General features: G+C 42.7%; 1 protein-coding gene across 3 annotated transcripts in view; it reads left to right on the forward strand.

The window, feature by feature from the left end:
- The window catches only part of LOC124011314 (neural cell adhesion molecule 2-like), a 457,182-nt gene that overhangs the window by 361,472 nt on the left and 78,734 nt on the right, over nucleotides 1-16,976 (forward strand). For all 3 annotated transcript variants that reach the window (XM_046324554.1, XM_046324556.1, XM_046324555.1), the window contains exons 6-7: nucleotides 3,010-3,127; nucleotides 11,056-11,225. In XM_046324554.1, the coding sequence (XP_046180510.1) occupies nucleotides 3,010-3,127; nucleotides 11,056-11,225 (288 nt within the window). The remainder of the gene's footprint in view (nucleotides 1-3,009; nucleotides 3,128-11,055; nucleotides 11,226-16,976) is intronic.

Consider the following 16,976-nt stretch of genomic DNA (forward strand, 5'->3'; position numbering starts at 1 on the left):
GATGATCCAGAAGAAGATTGGGAGAATTTCATATGGTCAGATGAAACCAAAATATAACTTTTTGGTAAAAACTCAACTTGTCGTGTTTGGAGGACAAAGAATGCTGAGTTGCATCCAAAGAACACCATACCTACTGTGAAGCATGGGGGTTGAAACATCATGCTTTGGGGCTGTTTTTCTGCAAAGGGACCAGGACGACTGAACTGTGTAAAGGAAAGAATGAATGGGGCTATGTATCGTGAGATTTTGAGTGAAAACCTCCTTCCATCAGCAAGGGCATTGAAGAAGAAATGTGGATGGGTCTTTCAGCATGACAATGATCCCAAACACACCGCTCGGGCAACGAAGGAGTGGCTTCGTAAGAAGCATTTCAAGGTCCCGGAGTCGCCTAGCCAGTCTCCAGATCTCAACCCCATAGAAAATCTTTGGAGGGAGTTGAAAGTCCGTGTTGCCCAGCAACAGCCCCAAAACATCACTGCTCTAGAGGAGTTCTGCATGGAGGAATGGGCCAAAATACCTAAATCAAATCCAATCAAATTGATTTATATAGCCCTTTGTACATCAGCTGATATCTCAAAGTCCTGTACAGAAACCCATGGTCCAATGGCTCAGGTACTCCGAGAGAGAGAAAGAAAGAGATAATTAGAGAGAGCACATGTGGGGTGGCCAGTCCTCTTCTGGCTGTGCCGGGTGGAGATTATAACAGAACATGGCCAAGATTTTCAAATGTTCATAAACAACCAGCAACAGTGTGTGAAAACCTTGTGAAGACTTACAGAAAACGTTTGACCTCTGTCATTGCCAACAAAGGGTATGTAACAAAGTATTGAGATAAACTTTTGTTATTGACCAAATACTTATTTTCCCACCATAATTTGCAAATAAATTCATTAAAAATCCTACAATGTGATTTTCTGGATTTATTTTCTTCTCATTTTGTCTGTCATGGTTGAACTGTGGTGGCTGACTAAATACTTTTTTGCCTCACTGTATTTTACACCATTTTAAAGATACACTTGTAAATCCAGCCACAGTGTTTCAAAAAGGCTTTACGACGAAAGCAAACCAAAAGATTATGTTAGGTGAGTGCCTAACATAGCCATTTTTCCAACCAAAGAGAGGATTCACAAAAAGCAGACATATAGATAAAATTAATCACTAACCTTTGATGATCTTCATCAGGTGACACTCATAGAACTTCATGTTACACATGTATGTTTTGTTCGGTAAAGTTCATATTTATATCCAAAAATCTGAGTTTACATTGGCGCCTTACGTTCAAAAGTTCCAAAACATCCTTTGATTTTGCAGAGAGCCACATCAATTGACTCATAATACATATTGCTGAAAGATACAACTGTCATGCATGAATTTTAGATGCACTTTTCCTTAATGCAACCGCTGTGTCAGATTTCAAAAAAGCTTTACGGAAAAAGCAAACCATGCAACAATCTGAGTCGGCACTCAGAGCCCAATCAAGACACAAATATATCCGCCATATTATGCAGTCAACAAAAGTCATAAATAGCAGTATAAATCTTCACCTACCTTTGCTGATCTTCATCGGAATGCACTCCCAGGACTCCCACTTCCACAATAAATGTTTGTTTTGTTCGGTAATGTCCATCATTTATGTCCAAATAGTTACTTTTGTTAGCGCGTTTGGTAAACAAATCCAAAGTCACGAAGCACGTCACTAAAAGCAGACGAAATGTCAAAAAGTTCCGTAACAGTCAGTAGAAACATGTCAAACGATGTCTTGAATCCATCTTTAGGACTGGAGAATTCCATTGTCTTCAGAAGTGTGATGGAACAGAGCTCCCTCTCATGTGAATGCGCATGGTCAGAGCATGTTCAGCTCATGGCAGACCTTACTCATTCCCTTGTCCTTCGTCCCCACTTCACAGTAGAAGCATCAGACAAGGTTCTAAAGACTGTTGACATCTAGTGGAAGCCTTAGGAAGTGCAACGTTACCAATATAATAATAATAATAATAATATAATAATAATAATATAATAATATAATAATAATATATGCCATTTAGCAGACGCTTTTATCCAAAGCGACTTACAGTCATGTGTGCATACATTCTACGTATGGGTGGTCCCGGGGATTGAACCCACTACCCTGGTTGGATTTCTTCTCAGGGTTTTGCCTGCCATATGAGTTCTGTTATACTCACAGACATCATTCAAATATTCTAGCTTTTATGGCTTTGTAGCAGGGCATTTACTCTGAGCATGCTTTTCATCCGGACGTGAAAATACTGCCCCCTACCCCAAAGAAGTTATGCTATTTTATATATATAATACAAATGCTTAGAGAACAATAATAACAAGAATACACCTACTGCTTTCATATAGGCTAACCAGCTAGGTCTAGGATAACAGGGTAAATGCAATCTACCACTGTTAGCCTGGTTAGCTAGCTCGGCTTGGTTGACTTGCTACATGCTGGCTAACACTATTAGCCTGGTTAACCAGCTAGGCTAGGATGACAGGCTAAATTCTAGCTCAATGTTAGCCTGGTTAACTAGCTGGGATGACAGGCTAAATGCGAACTACCATTGCTAGCATGATTACCTGCCTACCTGTCCCTTGGAAGACTGCAAAGTTACATTACAATGTCCCATTGCCCCTCTAAGGACAAGACAGTAGTCCAACACGAGCATTGACCATGCACAGTAAATCACTTGGTGTTGATGAACGGTGGCGAATTAACATGTAGAATCGTTTGGAAATTTGAAAAAATGGCTGATATTCTATGGTCAGAAGCAATAGCATGACCACTCTCTGCACAACCACTGTGCACGGCCGACATTCGTGTTGATCTGTCTTGTTCTTAAGTCACAACAATGACGTCATTAATCTTAATTTGAAGATGGGGTGGGGAAGGTGAAAATGCTAGTTGCCTGTGTGCATATTGTTTCACTGCCACTGTTTTGCTCTCGCATGTGTAATTTGATGAAGTTCTCACCACTAACTGTCATCTTTGTCTTGTTCCTATAGTTCCTCCTGTGCTGTCGGTACTACAGCAGTCATTCAATGCCACAGCAGATTACCAGGAGTCAGTGACTTTCACCTGCATCACATCAGGATCCCCTAACCCCAAGGTCACCTGGCACAGGTACAGTTAGCCCCCTACACACTACGTCAGGGTTGTGTTCATTAAGTACAAAATGGAAGAACACAGAGTATGCATTACCTGAACTTCAATAAGAAGCCCTTGATTTCGTTTTACATTGCAAAACGATTTGCAACCTTGTGACCTAATATACATGATTAATGTGTCCTATTCATACATCTAATCTTCTTCATACGCTTGTGGCTTGGCAAACCAAATGCAATCCACCCATTCGTTGACAAAACTATTAGCCAACCAGACCACTAGCTCAACCACATTTGGGGTATGTGTTGATTCATATTATGGCGATGTCACCAAATGTAGTCTGGTTTATACAGTTGAAGTCGGAAGTTTACATACACCTTAGCCAAATATATTTAAACTCAGTTGTTCACAATTCCTGACATTTAATAAGTAAAAATTCCCTGTTTTATGTCCGTTAGGATCACCACTTTATTTTAAGAATGTGAAATGTCAAATAATACTATAGAGTGATTTATTTCAGCTTTTATTTATTTCGTCACATTCCCAGTGGGTCAGAAGTTTACATACACTCAATTAGTATTTGGTAGCATTGCCTTTACATTGTTTAACTTGGGTCAAGTGTTTCAGGTAGCCTTCCACAACCTTCCAACAATAAGTTGGGTGATTTTTGGCCCATTCCTCCTGACAGAGCTGGTGTAACTGATTCATGTTTGTAGGCTTTCTTGCTCGCACATGCTTTTTCAGTTCTGCACAAATTATCTATTGGATTGAGGTCAGTGCTTTGTGATGGCCACTCCAATACCTTGACTTTGTTGTCCTTAAGCCATTTTGCCACAACTTTGGAAGTATGCTTTGGATTGTACATTTGGAAGACCAATTTCCGGCCATGCTTTAACTTCCTGACTGATGTCTTGAGATTTTGCTTCAATATATCCATATCATTTTCTTCTCTCATGATGCCATCTATTTTGTGAAGTGCATCAGTCCCTCCTGCAGCAAAGCACCCCCACAACATGATGCTACCACTCCCGGCTGGGATGGTGTTCTTCAGCTTGCAAGCTTCCCCCTTTTTCCTCGTGCAGTTGCAAACCGTAGTCTGGCTTTTTTTATGGTGGTTTTGGAGCAGTGGCTTCTTCTTTGCTGTGCGTCCTTTCATGTTGTGTCGATATAGGACTCGTTTTACTGTGGATATAGATACTTTGGTACCTGTTTCCTCCAGCATCTTCCCAAGGTCCATTGCTGTTTTTCTGGGATAGATTTGCACTTTTCGCACCAATGTACGTTCATCTCTAGGAGACAGAACGTGTCTCCTTCCTGAGCGGTATGACGGCTGCGTGGTCCCATGGTGTTTATACTTGTGAACTATTGTTTGTACATTTACATTACATTTAAGTCATTTAGCAGACGCTCTTATCCAGAGCGACTTACAAATTGGTGCATTCACCTTATGAGATCCAGTGGAACAGTCACTTTACAATAGTGCATCTAAATCTTAAAGGGGGGGGGGGTACTTATCCTATCCTAGGTATTCCTTAAAGAGGTGGGGTTTCAGGTGTCTCCGGAAGGTGGTGATTGACTCCGCTGTCCTGGCGTCGTGAGGGAGTTTGTTCCACCATTGGGGGGCCAGAGCAGCGAACAGCTTTGACTGGGCTGAGCGGGAGCTGTACTTCCTCAGTGGTAGGGAGGCGAGCAGGCCAGAGGTGGATGAACGCAGTGCCCTTGTTTGGGTGTAGTAGGGCCTGATCAGAGCCTGGAGGTACTGAGGTGCCGTTCCCCTCACAGCTCCGTAGGCAAGCACCATGGTCTTGTAGCGGATGCGAGCTTCAACTGGAAGCCAGTGGAGAGAACGGAGGAGCGGGGTGACGTGAGAGAACTTGGGAAGGTTGAACACCAGACGGGCTGCGGCGTTCTGGATGAGTTGAAGGGGTTTAATGGCACAGGCAGGGAGCCCAGCCAACAGCGAGTTGCAGTAATCCAGACGGGAGATGACAAGTGCCTGGATTAGGACCTGCGCCGCTTCCTGTGTGAGGCAGGGTCGTACTCTGCGGATGTTGTAGAGCATGAACCTACAGGAACGGGCCACCGCCTTGATGTTGGTTGAGAACGACAGGGTGTTGTCCAGGATCACACCAAGGTTCTTAGCGCTCTGGGAGGAGGACACAATGGAGTTGTCAACCGTGATGGCGAGATCATGGAACGGGCAGTCCTTCCCCGGGAGGAAGAGCAGCTCCGTCTTGCCGAGGTTCAGCTTGAGGTGGTGATCCGTCATCCACACTGATATGTCTGCCAGACATGCAGAGATGCGATTCGCCACCTGGTCATCAGAAGGGGGAAAGGAGAAGATTAGTTGTGTGTTGTCTGCATAGCAATGATAGGAGAGACCATGTGAGGTTATGACAGAGCCAAGTGACTTGGTGTATAGCGAGAATAGGAGAGGGCCTAGCACAGAGCCCTGGGGGACACCAGTGGTGAGAGCGCGTGGTGAGGAGACAGATTCTCGCCACGCCACCTGGTAGGAGCGACTTGTCAGGTAGGACGCAATTCAAGCGTGGGCCGCGCCGGAGATGCCCAACTCGGAGAGGGTGGAGAGGAGGATCTGATGGTTCACAGTATCGAAGGCAGCCGATAGATCTAGAAGGATGAGAGCAGAGGAGAGAGAGTTAGCTTTAGCAGTGCGGAGCGCCTCCGTGATACAGAGGAGAGCAGTCTCAGTTGAATGACTAGTCTTGAAACCTGACTGATTTGGATCAAGAAGGTCATTCAGAGAGAGATAGTGGGAGAGCTGGCCAAGGACGGCACGTTCAAGAGTTTTGGAGAGAAAAGAAAGAAGGGATACTGGTCTGTAATTGTTGACATCGGAGGGATCGAGTGTAGGTTTTTTCAGAAGGGGTGCAACTCTCGCTCTCTTGAAGACGGAAGGGACGTAGCCAGCGGTCAGTGATGAGTTGATGAGCGAGGTGAGGTAAGGGAGAAGGTCTCCGGAAATGGTCTGGAGAAGATGGGAGGGGATAGGGTCAAGCGGGCAGGTTGTTGGGCGGGCGGCCGGCCGTCACAAGACGCGAGATTTCATCTGGAGAGAGAGGGGAGAAAGAGGTCAGAGCACAGGGTAGGGCAGTGTGAGCAGAACCAGCGGTGTCGTTTGACTTAGCAAACGAGGATCGGATGTCGTCGACCTTCTTTTCAAAATGGTTGACGAAGTCGTCTGCAGAGAGGGAGGAGGGGGGGAGGGGGAGGAGGATTCAGGAGGGAGGAGAGAGCTTCCTAGGGTTAGAGGCAGATGCTTGGAATTTAGCGTGGTAGAAAGTGGCTTTAGCAGCCGAGACAGAGGAGGAAAATGTAGAGAGGAGGGAGTGAAAGGATGCCAGGTCCGCAGGGAGGCGAGTTTTCCTCCATTTCCGCTCGGCTGCCCGGAGGCCTGTTCTGTGAGCTCGCAATGAGTCATCGAGCCACGGAGCGGGAGGGGAGGACCGAGCCGGCCTGGAGGATAGGGGACATAGAGAGTCAAAGGATGCAGAGAGGGAGGAGAGGAGGGTTGAGGAGGCAGAATCAGGAGATAGGTTGGAGAAGGTTTGAGCGGAGGGAAGAGATGATAGGATGGAAGAGGAGAGAGTAGCGGGGGAGAGAGAGCGAAGGTTGGGACGGCGCGATACCATCCGAGTAGGGGCAATGTGGGAGTTGTTGGATGAGAGCGAGAGGGAAAAGGATACAAGGTAGTGGTCGGAGACTTGGAGGGGAGTTGCAATGAGGTTAGTGGAAGAACAGCATCTAGTAAAGATGAGGTCGAGCGTATTGCCTGCCTTGTGAGTAGGGGGGGAAGGTGAGAGGGTGAGGTCAAAAGAGGAGAGGAGTGGAAAGAAGGAGGCAGAGAGGAATGAGTCAAAGGTAGACGTGGGGAGGTTAAAGTCGCCCAGAACTGTGAGAGGTGAGCCGTCCTCAGGAAAGGAGCTTATCAAGGCATCAAGCTCATTGATGAACTCTCCGAGGGAACCTGGAGGGCGATAAATGATAAGGATGTTAAGCTTGAAAGGGCTGGTAACTGTGACAGCATGGAATTCAAAGGAGGCGATAGACAGATGGGTAAGGGGAGAAAGAGAGAATGACCACTTGGGAGAGATGAGGATCCCGGTGCCACCACCCCGCTGACCAGAAGCTCTCGGGGTGTGCGAGAACACGTGGGCGGACGAAGAGAGAGCAGTAGGAGTAGCAGTGTTGTCTGTGGTGATCCATGTTTCCGTTAGTGCCAAGAAGTCGAGGGACTGGAGGGAGGCATAGGCTGAGATGAACTCTGCCTTGTTGACCGCAGATCGGCAGTTCCAGAGGCTACCGGAGACCTGGAACTCCACGTGGGTCGTGCGCACTGGGACCACCAGATTAGGGTGGCCGCGGCCACGCGGTGTGGAGCGTTTGTATGGTCTGTGCAGAGAGGAGAGAACAGGGATAAACAGACACATAGTTGACAGGCTACAGAAGAGGCTACGCTAATGCAAAGGAGATTGGAATGACAAGTGGACTACACGTCTCGAATGTTCAGAAAGTTAAGCTACGTAGCAAGAATCTTATTGACTAAAATGATTAAAATGATACAGTACTGCTGAAGTAGGCTAGCTGGCAGTGGGTGCGTTGTTGACACTACACTAATCAAGTCGTTCCGTTGAGTGTAATAGTTTCTACAGTGCTGCTGTTCGGGGGCTAGCTGGCTAGCTAGTAGAGTTGTTTACGTTACGTTGCGTTAAAAGAACGACAATAGCTGGCTAGCTAACCTAGAAAATCGCTCTAGACTACACAATTATCTTTGATACAAAGACGGCTATGTAGCTAGCTAAGTAGCTAGCTACGATCAAACAAATCAAACCGTTGTACTGTAATGAAATGAAATGAAAATGTGATACTACCTGTGAATGCGACCGGGTTGTTGAGTTCTATTCAGAAGACGTTGGCTAGCGTTGGCTAGCTGTTGGCTAGCTAGCAGAGTCTCCTACGTTAAGGACGACAAATAGCTGGCTAGCTAACCTCGGTAAATTAAGATAATCACTCTAAGACTACACACTCTAAACCAATGAACGTGGTACCTTCAGGCATTTGAAAATTGCTCCCAAGGATGAACCAGACTTGTGGAGGTCCACAAATGTTTTTCTGAGGTCTTGGCTGACTTTTTGATTTTCCCAAGAAGTCAGGCCTTGAAATACATCCACAAGTACACCTCCGACTTGCCAAAACTGTAGTTTGTTAACAAGACATTTGTGGAGTGGTTGAAACACAAGTTTTAATGACTCCAACCTGAGTGTATGTAAACTTCCCGACTTCAACTGTATATCACTGTTACAGACTAGTGCTTTCTTCAATGTCCCAATGTTCTAAATGACACACACACACACTCTTCACAAGCCAGTGCTGTCGACAGACACTGTAAATGATGACATCTCGTTGACACTGTGACATGTCCATCTAGAATGTGCCGCCATCGTTAACATGTGTCACAATAGTCATACCTGCATCAGTTAACATGTTTACATCTAACACACTCATTCATTCATACAACAGCTGTTGCATATATCCTGAACCTGAGTGACACACTCATTAGGATTGTGTTCATTAGGCACCAAATGGAAGAAAACACTCTGAAACAAGGAGGAACCACTTGAGCTTGTCCAATGAGAAATGCAAATGTTTCCTCCATTGCAAAACACTTTAAAACACTTTTCATTGTATGCCCTAATTAACACAACACTGTTATCCTGTTACAGATGTAGGATCTTAATTTGACCAGTATTGTTGTAGCAAAATAATCCTGCAGCAACGGAATTTGAGTGTTTAGTCCATAATGTTGCTTGTCCGGTGACTAGGCGATTAGGTGGACAAAAGTCAAATGTGCAATACTGTTACTGTGTTAGTGAAGGTTTTCAATGAATTTATGTAAATCATAAAACTCATCTGCAACAGATCCTACGCCTGTAACTTTTGTGAGTTAATGGCTTGTTCTGCCCTCTTCACAGCAAGACAACCCCCTTTTCTCTTTCTAGATCTGTGTTTCCCTTCCTCTCTTTCGCAAAAGATCCCCAGCCTTTCCCGTTATTATGTATATTCCAGTGCTAGCACACCGGATTGTTCTGGTCAACTAATCATCAAGCCTTTGATTAGTTCAATCATGTGTGCTAGTGCTGGAATAGATGTAATAAGTGGAGTGACTAGAAATACTTGAGGAGAGAAATTAAACTTTAGAGGGTCTCCCAAATGTGCATTCATGTATATGCTGCTCTTTCAAATGCTGATACAGTTGTGTGGGAGGAATTCATAAATGTTGTGTGTATGTCAAAGGTCATTTTCAACTTTCAGAAGAAAAGTCTGAACTGTGCATATAACCTTTGGAGTGGCTCCAAATATAACCGTTTTTGTATTGGCTGTGGGAAGGATTTTGACTGACAATTTTTTTTGTTCCCCCGCCTCAAATTCACTCTTGTAATAGCTTTTCTATCAATGGGAAAGATGGAGTTTTAATTGGCCATGTAATTACGGAAAGCAATTGAAATGTTAAGTCTAGGTTTATCCTGTGAAAATTATATCTCGATGTGCCTCGCCTTGCACCACTGGCTTGCCTAATTGCTCCATGTAGACTGTCACACTGTATTGAGTTCAAATAAATGGTTTAGAAAGCTCTGTTTTTTAACCATCCTGACAACCAAGCTTGACTCTGTACTGTGGCCGCATGTGACCACATCATCGTACACTCTTAGAAAAAAATATGCTTTCAAGAGTTCTTCAGCTGATCCCCCTTTGAAGGACCCTTTTTGGTTGCCGGTAGAACCCTTTTGGTTGCCGGTAGAACCCTTTTGGTTGCCGGTAGAACCCTTTTGGTTACCGGTAGAACCCTTTTTGGTTGCCGGTAGAACCCTTTTTGGTTGCCGGTAGAACCCTTTTGGTTGCAGGTATAACCCTTTCTGAGGTAAAACTCAGGGTTGTGCATGGAACCAAAAATGGTTCTACCTGGAACCAAAGAGGGTCCTAACCGGAACCAAAATTGTTTCTCCTATGGGAACAGCCGAATAACCCTTAAGAGTGTACTGCCCTCTTTGTTCCACCTTGAACACTACTCCACACTGACCACAACTCAACTCTGACCGTAACTCCATCCTGACTGCAGCTTCACCCTAACACTTTGAACATTGCTTCACACGCTGACCACAAGTCATCACTGACCACAACTCAACTATGTCCATTGTGTTCTCGTCATCATGACAACTGCAATCTGACCACTGTGCCACCATAACCATACCACCCTCCCTGCACCTCACACTGGTTTGCAAGACTGCACTCATAACCATTCTGGTATTAATGGTATTAAGGAGCTAGAGGACACCTCTTTCTTTCTCATCTTCTTTCTCTCATACACCGTCCTTCCCCTCCTCCCTCAGTTACATTTCCTGTTGTGGTGTGTGGTGTTTCCACCTGGCTGGCTGGTTGTGCCTGCTTTCAGTCAGTCATAGACTCTGATACGGCCAGTGTAATTTCCTGTGCCTAGCGCCCTGCCCGCTCCACAGACCAGCTTGTACGTACACACACACAGTTCTTCATTTCCTCCCTGGCTCCCTCCAGCCTTATTACTATACCTCAGTGTTTCTCCCAGTCCACTTTCAATTATCCTCCCTCTCTCTCGCTCTCTCTTTCCTTGAGAGACGGAGTTTTAACATCATTATAACATGTGTGGGGATGTGTGCGTGTGACAAACAATTTATTGTGAAATGCAGTAAAGCTATTTTATGCTTATCGTATCAGGGTGACGGTGGTTTTGGTGGTGATGGTGGTGGAGGGGGGGGGGTAGAGATATACGTGTTTGATCTCTATGTTTGCATGTGTGTGTAGTTGAATTGGTTGTGCACCTCTAGCCTATATGTTTTTATGTGTATTGTACGAATTAATCATCTCTACCTGTACTGTCTCTCTGCACACAGGAAGGGCCAGCAGTTGGAAAGGTCAGAGCAATATGTCCTCAACACCATGGAGGCAGGCAGGAGTACCCTGACCATCCGCAACATCATCCAGGGGGACGGGGGCGACTATACCTGCCGAGCCACCAACAAGGCCGGGGCAGAGGAGAGGGAGCTCTTCCTCAAAGTGTTCGGTGAGTGTAGCAGCATGTTCTTCGTGGGCATCCATACTTATTGTATGACACTCTCAAATTGAAGTAAACATGTCAAATGGTTTTGCGTCACATTTAATAATTACAACCAACATATAATGTCCTTCTCAGCCATCTTAATGTCGTCCTGCTACTGTACCTGGATTTTATCTGGTTATTTGATTCGACCAGAACCAGAATTGGACCTATAGTTGATGTCATTTTAGCATACCCATTTACTTTTGCCTATAGAAATCTAAAGTTTTTAGGAATTAGGCACTATAGAATGCTTTTAACATGTTTACTGTGTATTCCTTGATGTTCCTCGGAAGTGTAAAGTCTTGGACCTTTTGCACGTCTCTCTATGAATAATGGATTGGAATGAAAGATGCTGCGTCTTGAGCGTTACAAACTGCAAATTCCGCCATAGGCAGTAGGCACTATAATAATCTACATGTTTCCTGTGCATTATAAGCAACATATTCCAACATAAGCTACATATTCCTGAGTATTACCAAAGATATTTTATAAATAACCCAAGATAGACCACAGCCTGTTGTTTCCAATGAGAACAAATAAGTCATAGTGAGCAGAACAAGCATGGAGGGGGCAGAACCAAGCATGAGCGTTCTAGAACAGGGCTCCCCAAACCTGTTCCTGGAGAGATATCGTCCTGTAGGTTTTCGCTCCAACCTTATTCTAGCGCACCTGATTCTAATTATTAGCTGGTTGATGGGTTAGTTACAACTGGAGTTACAGCGAAAAACCCACAGGAGGGTGGCTTTCCAGGAACAGGGTTGGAGAGCCCTTTTCTAGAATGCATTTCCATATTTCCGTTAGGGGGAACACGTACTCTGTGAAGAGCATGTGTGTAATAACTATATCCTCCCTTTTTTTTACTTTTGCTAAAGGTAAAATCAACTTAATTTAGTCCACTCTGTTCTTAAAAGATTCTAGTTTTGGGAACAGAAAACTATATTGCGATCAAATGTTTAAACGATGAGAACATTTGCATAATGTCGGCCAAAATCCATTTTGTTCCATCTGCCGGCCACTGGGCTTCTTCGTATCACCATATTTGTCATTGAGTGGAAACGGCAACCAGATGCTTCACAATTATACATCTGGTGAAATATCTGGCTCATTGTTCTATCTGTGTTATTATGAATACATATTGATTTGAATATAAGGTGTTTCGTCTTGAGCGCAACAAACAGCCAATTCCTATTCACCAAGGAAAAATATTATTTCAGAGGAAAACATTCACCATACAAATCGAATCAAAGTTTATTTGTCACGGTGCGCTGAATACAACAGGTGTAGACCTTACAGTGAAATGCTTACTTACAGGCTCTAACCAATAGTGCAAAAAAGGTATTAGGTGGACAATAGGTAAGTAAAGAAATAAAAACAACAGTAAAAAGACAGTGAAAAGTAACAGTAGCGAGGCTATAAAAGTAGCCGGGCTGTTTGAGGTAGTATGTACATGTAGATATGGCTAAAGTGACTATGCATATATGACCATACAGTTGCCACTACCAACCATACAGTTGCCACTACCTCAACCAATCTTCCAACAACTTGAATCTAATACAATTCCAGGTTTATTGTACAGTCGGTGACACCCTGTTCATAAACGTTTACATTTAGATTTTCATAAAACTGCCAGCATATTTCCTCCCTGATTATTCTGATGGAGCTCTTTCCTCTTTAAGAACATATGTGGGGATTTGTGATCTAGTAGTCATCAAGATCCTTTCAAGGCCAAGGATCCGGTTGTTCTTCAAAATGCACATTTTAAATTAACAAGTTAGCAGAGGGCTTGAGTTTTGTTTCGCAAAGTGCGGCGTGAAACACAGTTGTAAGGTAGTTTTATTACCCCTGACAGTTGAGAGAGCAGGGGATGAAGAGAAGAGAGCCCGCAGAGCGCTGCACTGGCTGACATCTGGTCTACCATGAAACATCAATTTATATAAGGGTCTTTTATATAATTTTTAATTTATTAATAATAATAATTGCTTTGTTTAAAAAGTAACGATACTTTGGAGATTTAATTTTCATTTAACCTAGAGTGAGCGAGAAAAAGGCAATTATTGAACATGGGGTGAGACATTCTCACTCATTTGTATATAAAGCCGCCAATAATTACATTTGGAGGATTCTAAATTAATATCTAAAGGTCATTTTCCATTAGGATCTGTGAGAATATCTGAGAATATCTAAGGGGCTTTTATATATTTCAAAATGAATTAATAATAATAATAAAAAAATATTTTGAAGATTTTGTTTTCATTTAACCTGGAGTGAGTGAGAAAAAGGCCCTTCTTGAACATGGGGTGAGACATTCTCACTAAAGCCAGTTTGTTATTCATAATTATTTATTTCTGGAGAAACCTAACTTGATTATTTAGCAGACATCACTTACTTATATTCAGTCAACACATATATCTTAAGAATATCATGAAATATTAATTGAACATTTTCGTTTCTCCATGCTTGTCTCAGAGCAGCGTGAAACGGTGCTGAAATAGATGTCAAGAGTAAGAAGGCTATTTATAACAATATTTTGGAGATGATTTTGTATTCAGAAAAACGAGCAATTGTAATCTGTATAAAGGCCAAAATAATATTTATAAAGGACAAAATATAGCCCTGCTAATAGCCATAATGTTCTGTAGTTTCGACCCAATGATTCGTCTGACGAACAAAGACCCTCGCGTCCGGCAGGCCCAGGCATGGATCAAAGCTGGCAAGGCATTCAATGACGTCATCTTCACAGTCCAACCAACTGTGGCCCGTGAGCAATATGCTCAAAATTGCTACAGAAAATAAGGAAGAAGATGAAGCAAGCCAAGTCCCAAGTGTCCGTCCGCTCAAACTCCATGTGTGGCTGACATTTTCTCGCCAGGGACCAGGCCCATATTTGATTTTTGATGGTAAGTTTGGCTATTTACAAAGCAAAAGGTATATAAAATATTGTAGCCTACACCTCACGGACAGTTATGTATAATAATTCACTCTTGCCTCCTTTTTCAGGTATCGTTGCTCGAGATTTCTTTGTGAGGAACAAATCATCAAGAGATATGCTAGACCCTATGTCAGAGTGGTGTTTCTGGGACCACATCGTTTCTTTCAAGGTAGGATTATACTAATATGTTGTTATATTTAGGCCTATTTACCTGTATATTTGTATTATTGTACCTAATGTTGGCTGTTAGGCTAAATAAATAAAACATCTTCTCCAAATGCAGACAATGGCCCAAAACGCATTGCCGCCCGGGTTTGCATTACAAATGAGGGCATAAACTGGGTCAAAACGCCAGCGAGTAAGAGTAAGTAGAGCTTCATGTAGTTAAATAAAGGTGAAATAAATAAATAAATATATAAAATATTACTTTAGTGGCAACTGTATTTCTTTCTTTCTCTACATGTAGGTCTCCTGACTTAAACCTGATCGAACTTGTTTGGCATCAACTGAAAACATTAATCCGTAACTGCCAAGCCGACATGCAAAGATAAACTGGTCAAGGCCATCAAGATGTTTTGGCTAGAGAAATTGATCATACAACAATGCAACAAATACACTGATCATCTCATCAATCATCTCACCCGTGGTCATGGAGCTGGGTGAAAGTACGACTAAAATGTAGTTTCAATAAACATCTGCATTTGAATGTATTTTTTCTCGTTATTTTATTAACGAAAGCATAAAGATGTTGATGAATAAATACTGTACTGCTGTTTTGAGTTAGAAATGTAACAGTTGAGAGTACTTAAGCATCAAATACATTGCAAGTTGAGGGATTTTCACAATAGTAGCCGGGCTATAAAAAGTATATTGTCCTGCTAATAGGAAACATTTGCATGATGGGCTACACCTGCTACAGTACTAAAGTACACTTGTGGAAAACAAGTGTTTGAAAACCTGTTTTCAAAATGACTCCAGTTGACCATCACTACAGTAAATAAAAACACCATCTTGTTTACATTCTTTATTGTAACCACAATAAAGATACAAAATAATTTGTATAATTTGTCATTTCTATCTACCTTTCCAATTACTTTTAGAGTTTGCTATTTACAAATGTTTGCTTTTCATTATTAGTTACATTGTTTTAGACTTTTTTCTTTGAATGATTGCTTTTATTTAGGATGCTACATTTTTGACCAGTTGCAATTGTATGTAGGCCTAATATAGAAAACCCTACTTCTAGAAGTCTGTTAAGCCTCATGGCCTACCTGAGCCAGTAAAGTTATTTTATATAGGTCTAGGCGCCAAAGAACTAGACTCCATTTAAACCCTCTTGTTGTTTGTAAAGTCAAATTAAAATGAAGATTATGGTTGAAATGAATTGTTTGACTGCTGTAGGTCTTCTCCATCTGTTGGTGTGCAACATTTACATAAGTTAGTTATATGTTCAGCACCAGCCACTGTTCACCTCCTATTGATTGTGCTGCGGTTGCCAGTTGTTTTTTAAATGTAACCTTTATTTAACTAGGCAAGTCAGGTAAGAACAAATTCTTATTTACAATGACGGTCTACCATAGTCAAACCCGGGTGACACTGGGCCAATTGTGTGCTTCTCTATGGCGCTTCCAATCATGGTTGGATGTGATACAGCCTGTTTTCGATCCAGGGACTGTAGTAAAGCCGCTTGCACCGAGATGCAGTGTCTTAGATCGCTGCTCCACTCGTGGCCAAACCTGGATGACACTTGGTCAATTGTGCGCTGCTCTATAGCACTTCCAATCACGGTCAGACATATGCTCCCTGCTTATTTCATGACATTATTATGCAGGTCTCAGAGCAAATAGCCTGGATTGTTACTCCCATCTCGTTCCTCTCCCTATTCCACGCATCATTCTCCCCCTGAAGTGGCTCGCTTGTCGGCGTTCTGGCAGGATATGGCAGCACCTTCAGTTATGCGTCAAGTATTCAGCATAGAAAGTTTGTATGAAGGTCTGGTTATTCACAGGCAAATAGTAATATGCTCTTAACCGCTCTGGTGACAAACAAACTTTTCTGCCCTGTTTTCAGTCGTCCACATGGCTGGGGGAACCTCTTCAGATTAATGCAGATGAAGGGAGTTAGATATGCATAGGAAGTGTAGTGTACTGTTTTTTTTTCTTCTGTATATATGAATTACAAATCATTCTTTACTTAAATCATGTTTCTAGTCTATTACATAGTTACAATGTGTAATCATTGATGTCCCAGGAGCAGAAGTGGTAAACACTGTTGAAGTGTATAATTGTAATACATACATACAGCACAGCAGTTTGATACACCTGGTATTGGATATGACCGGAAAAAAACTGGCTAAATAGCGATTTTCGTAAATTAACTTTATGACAAAAAAAATAGATCATTTATTTGTCTCTACTAACATATTCCTCTGAATTATACATTTTTTTATTGACTCGTTGTGACATTATTACTTACATTTGCTTCCACCGTAATGTTTTGTCAGCCATCTTTGCTGAAGAAAGTCACCAGCGACTGGTGGCTCGCGTCAAATTATTCTTTGGAACCACTCAATATGATTGGTCAAATATAAACCTTGGGACCCAAAATGCACAATGAGTACTCTACCTCCCCCTTGTGGTGGTCTGGAGCAATGAAGCCATAGCATTGGGTATCTCGCAACTTTTAAAGGAGGAACCACTGTAGGCAATATTGAAATGGGAATCAAATCTTCATGTTAAAAAAACTTGAAGCAAAAGCTTATTTTACAAAATAATGTGTATAAGAGA

Source organism: Oncorhynchus gorbuscha, linkage group LG23, assembly GCF_021184085.1.
Source record: "Oncorhynchus gorbuscha isolate QuinsamMale2020 ecotype Even-year linkage group LG23, OgorEven_v1.0, whole genome shotgun sequence".
Taxonomy (NCBI): domain Eukaryota; kingdom Metazoa; phylum Chordata; class Actinopteri; order Salmoniformes; family Salmonidae; genus Oncorhynchus; species Oncorhynchus gorbuscha.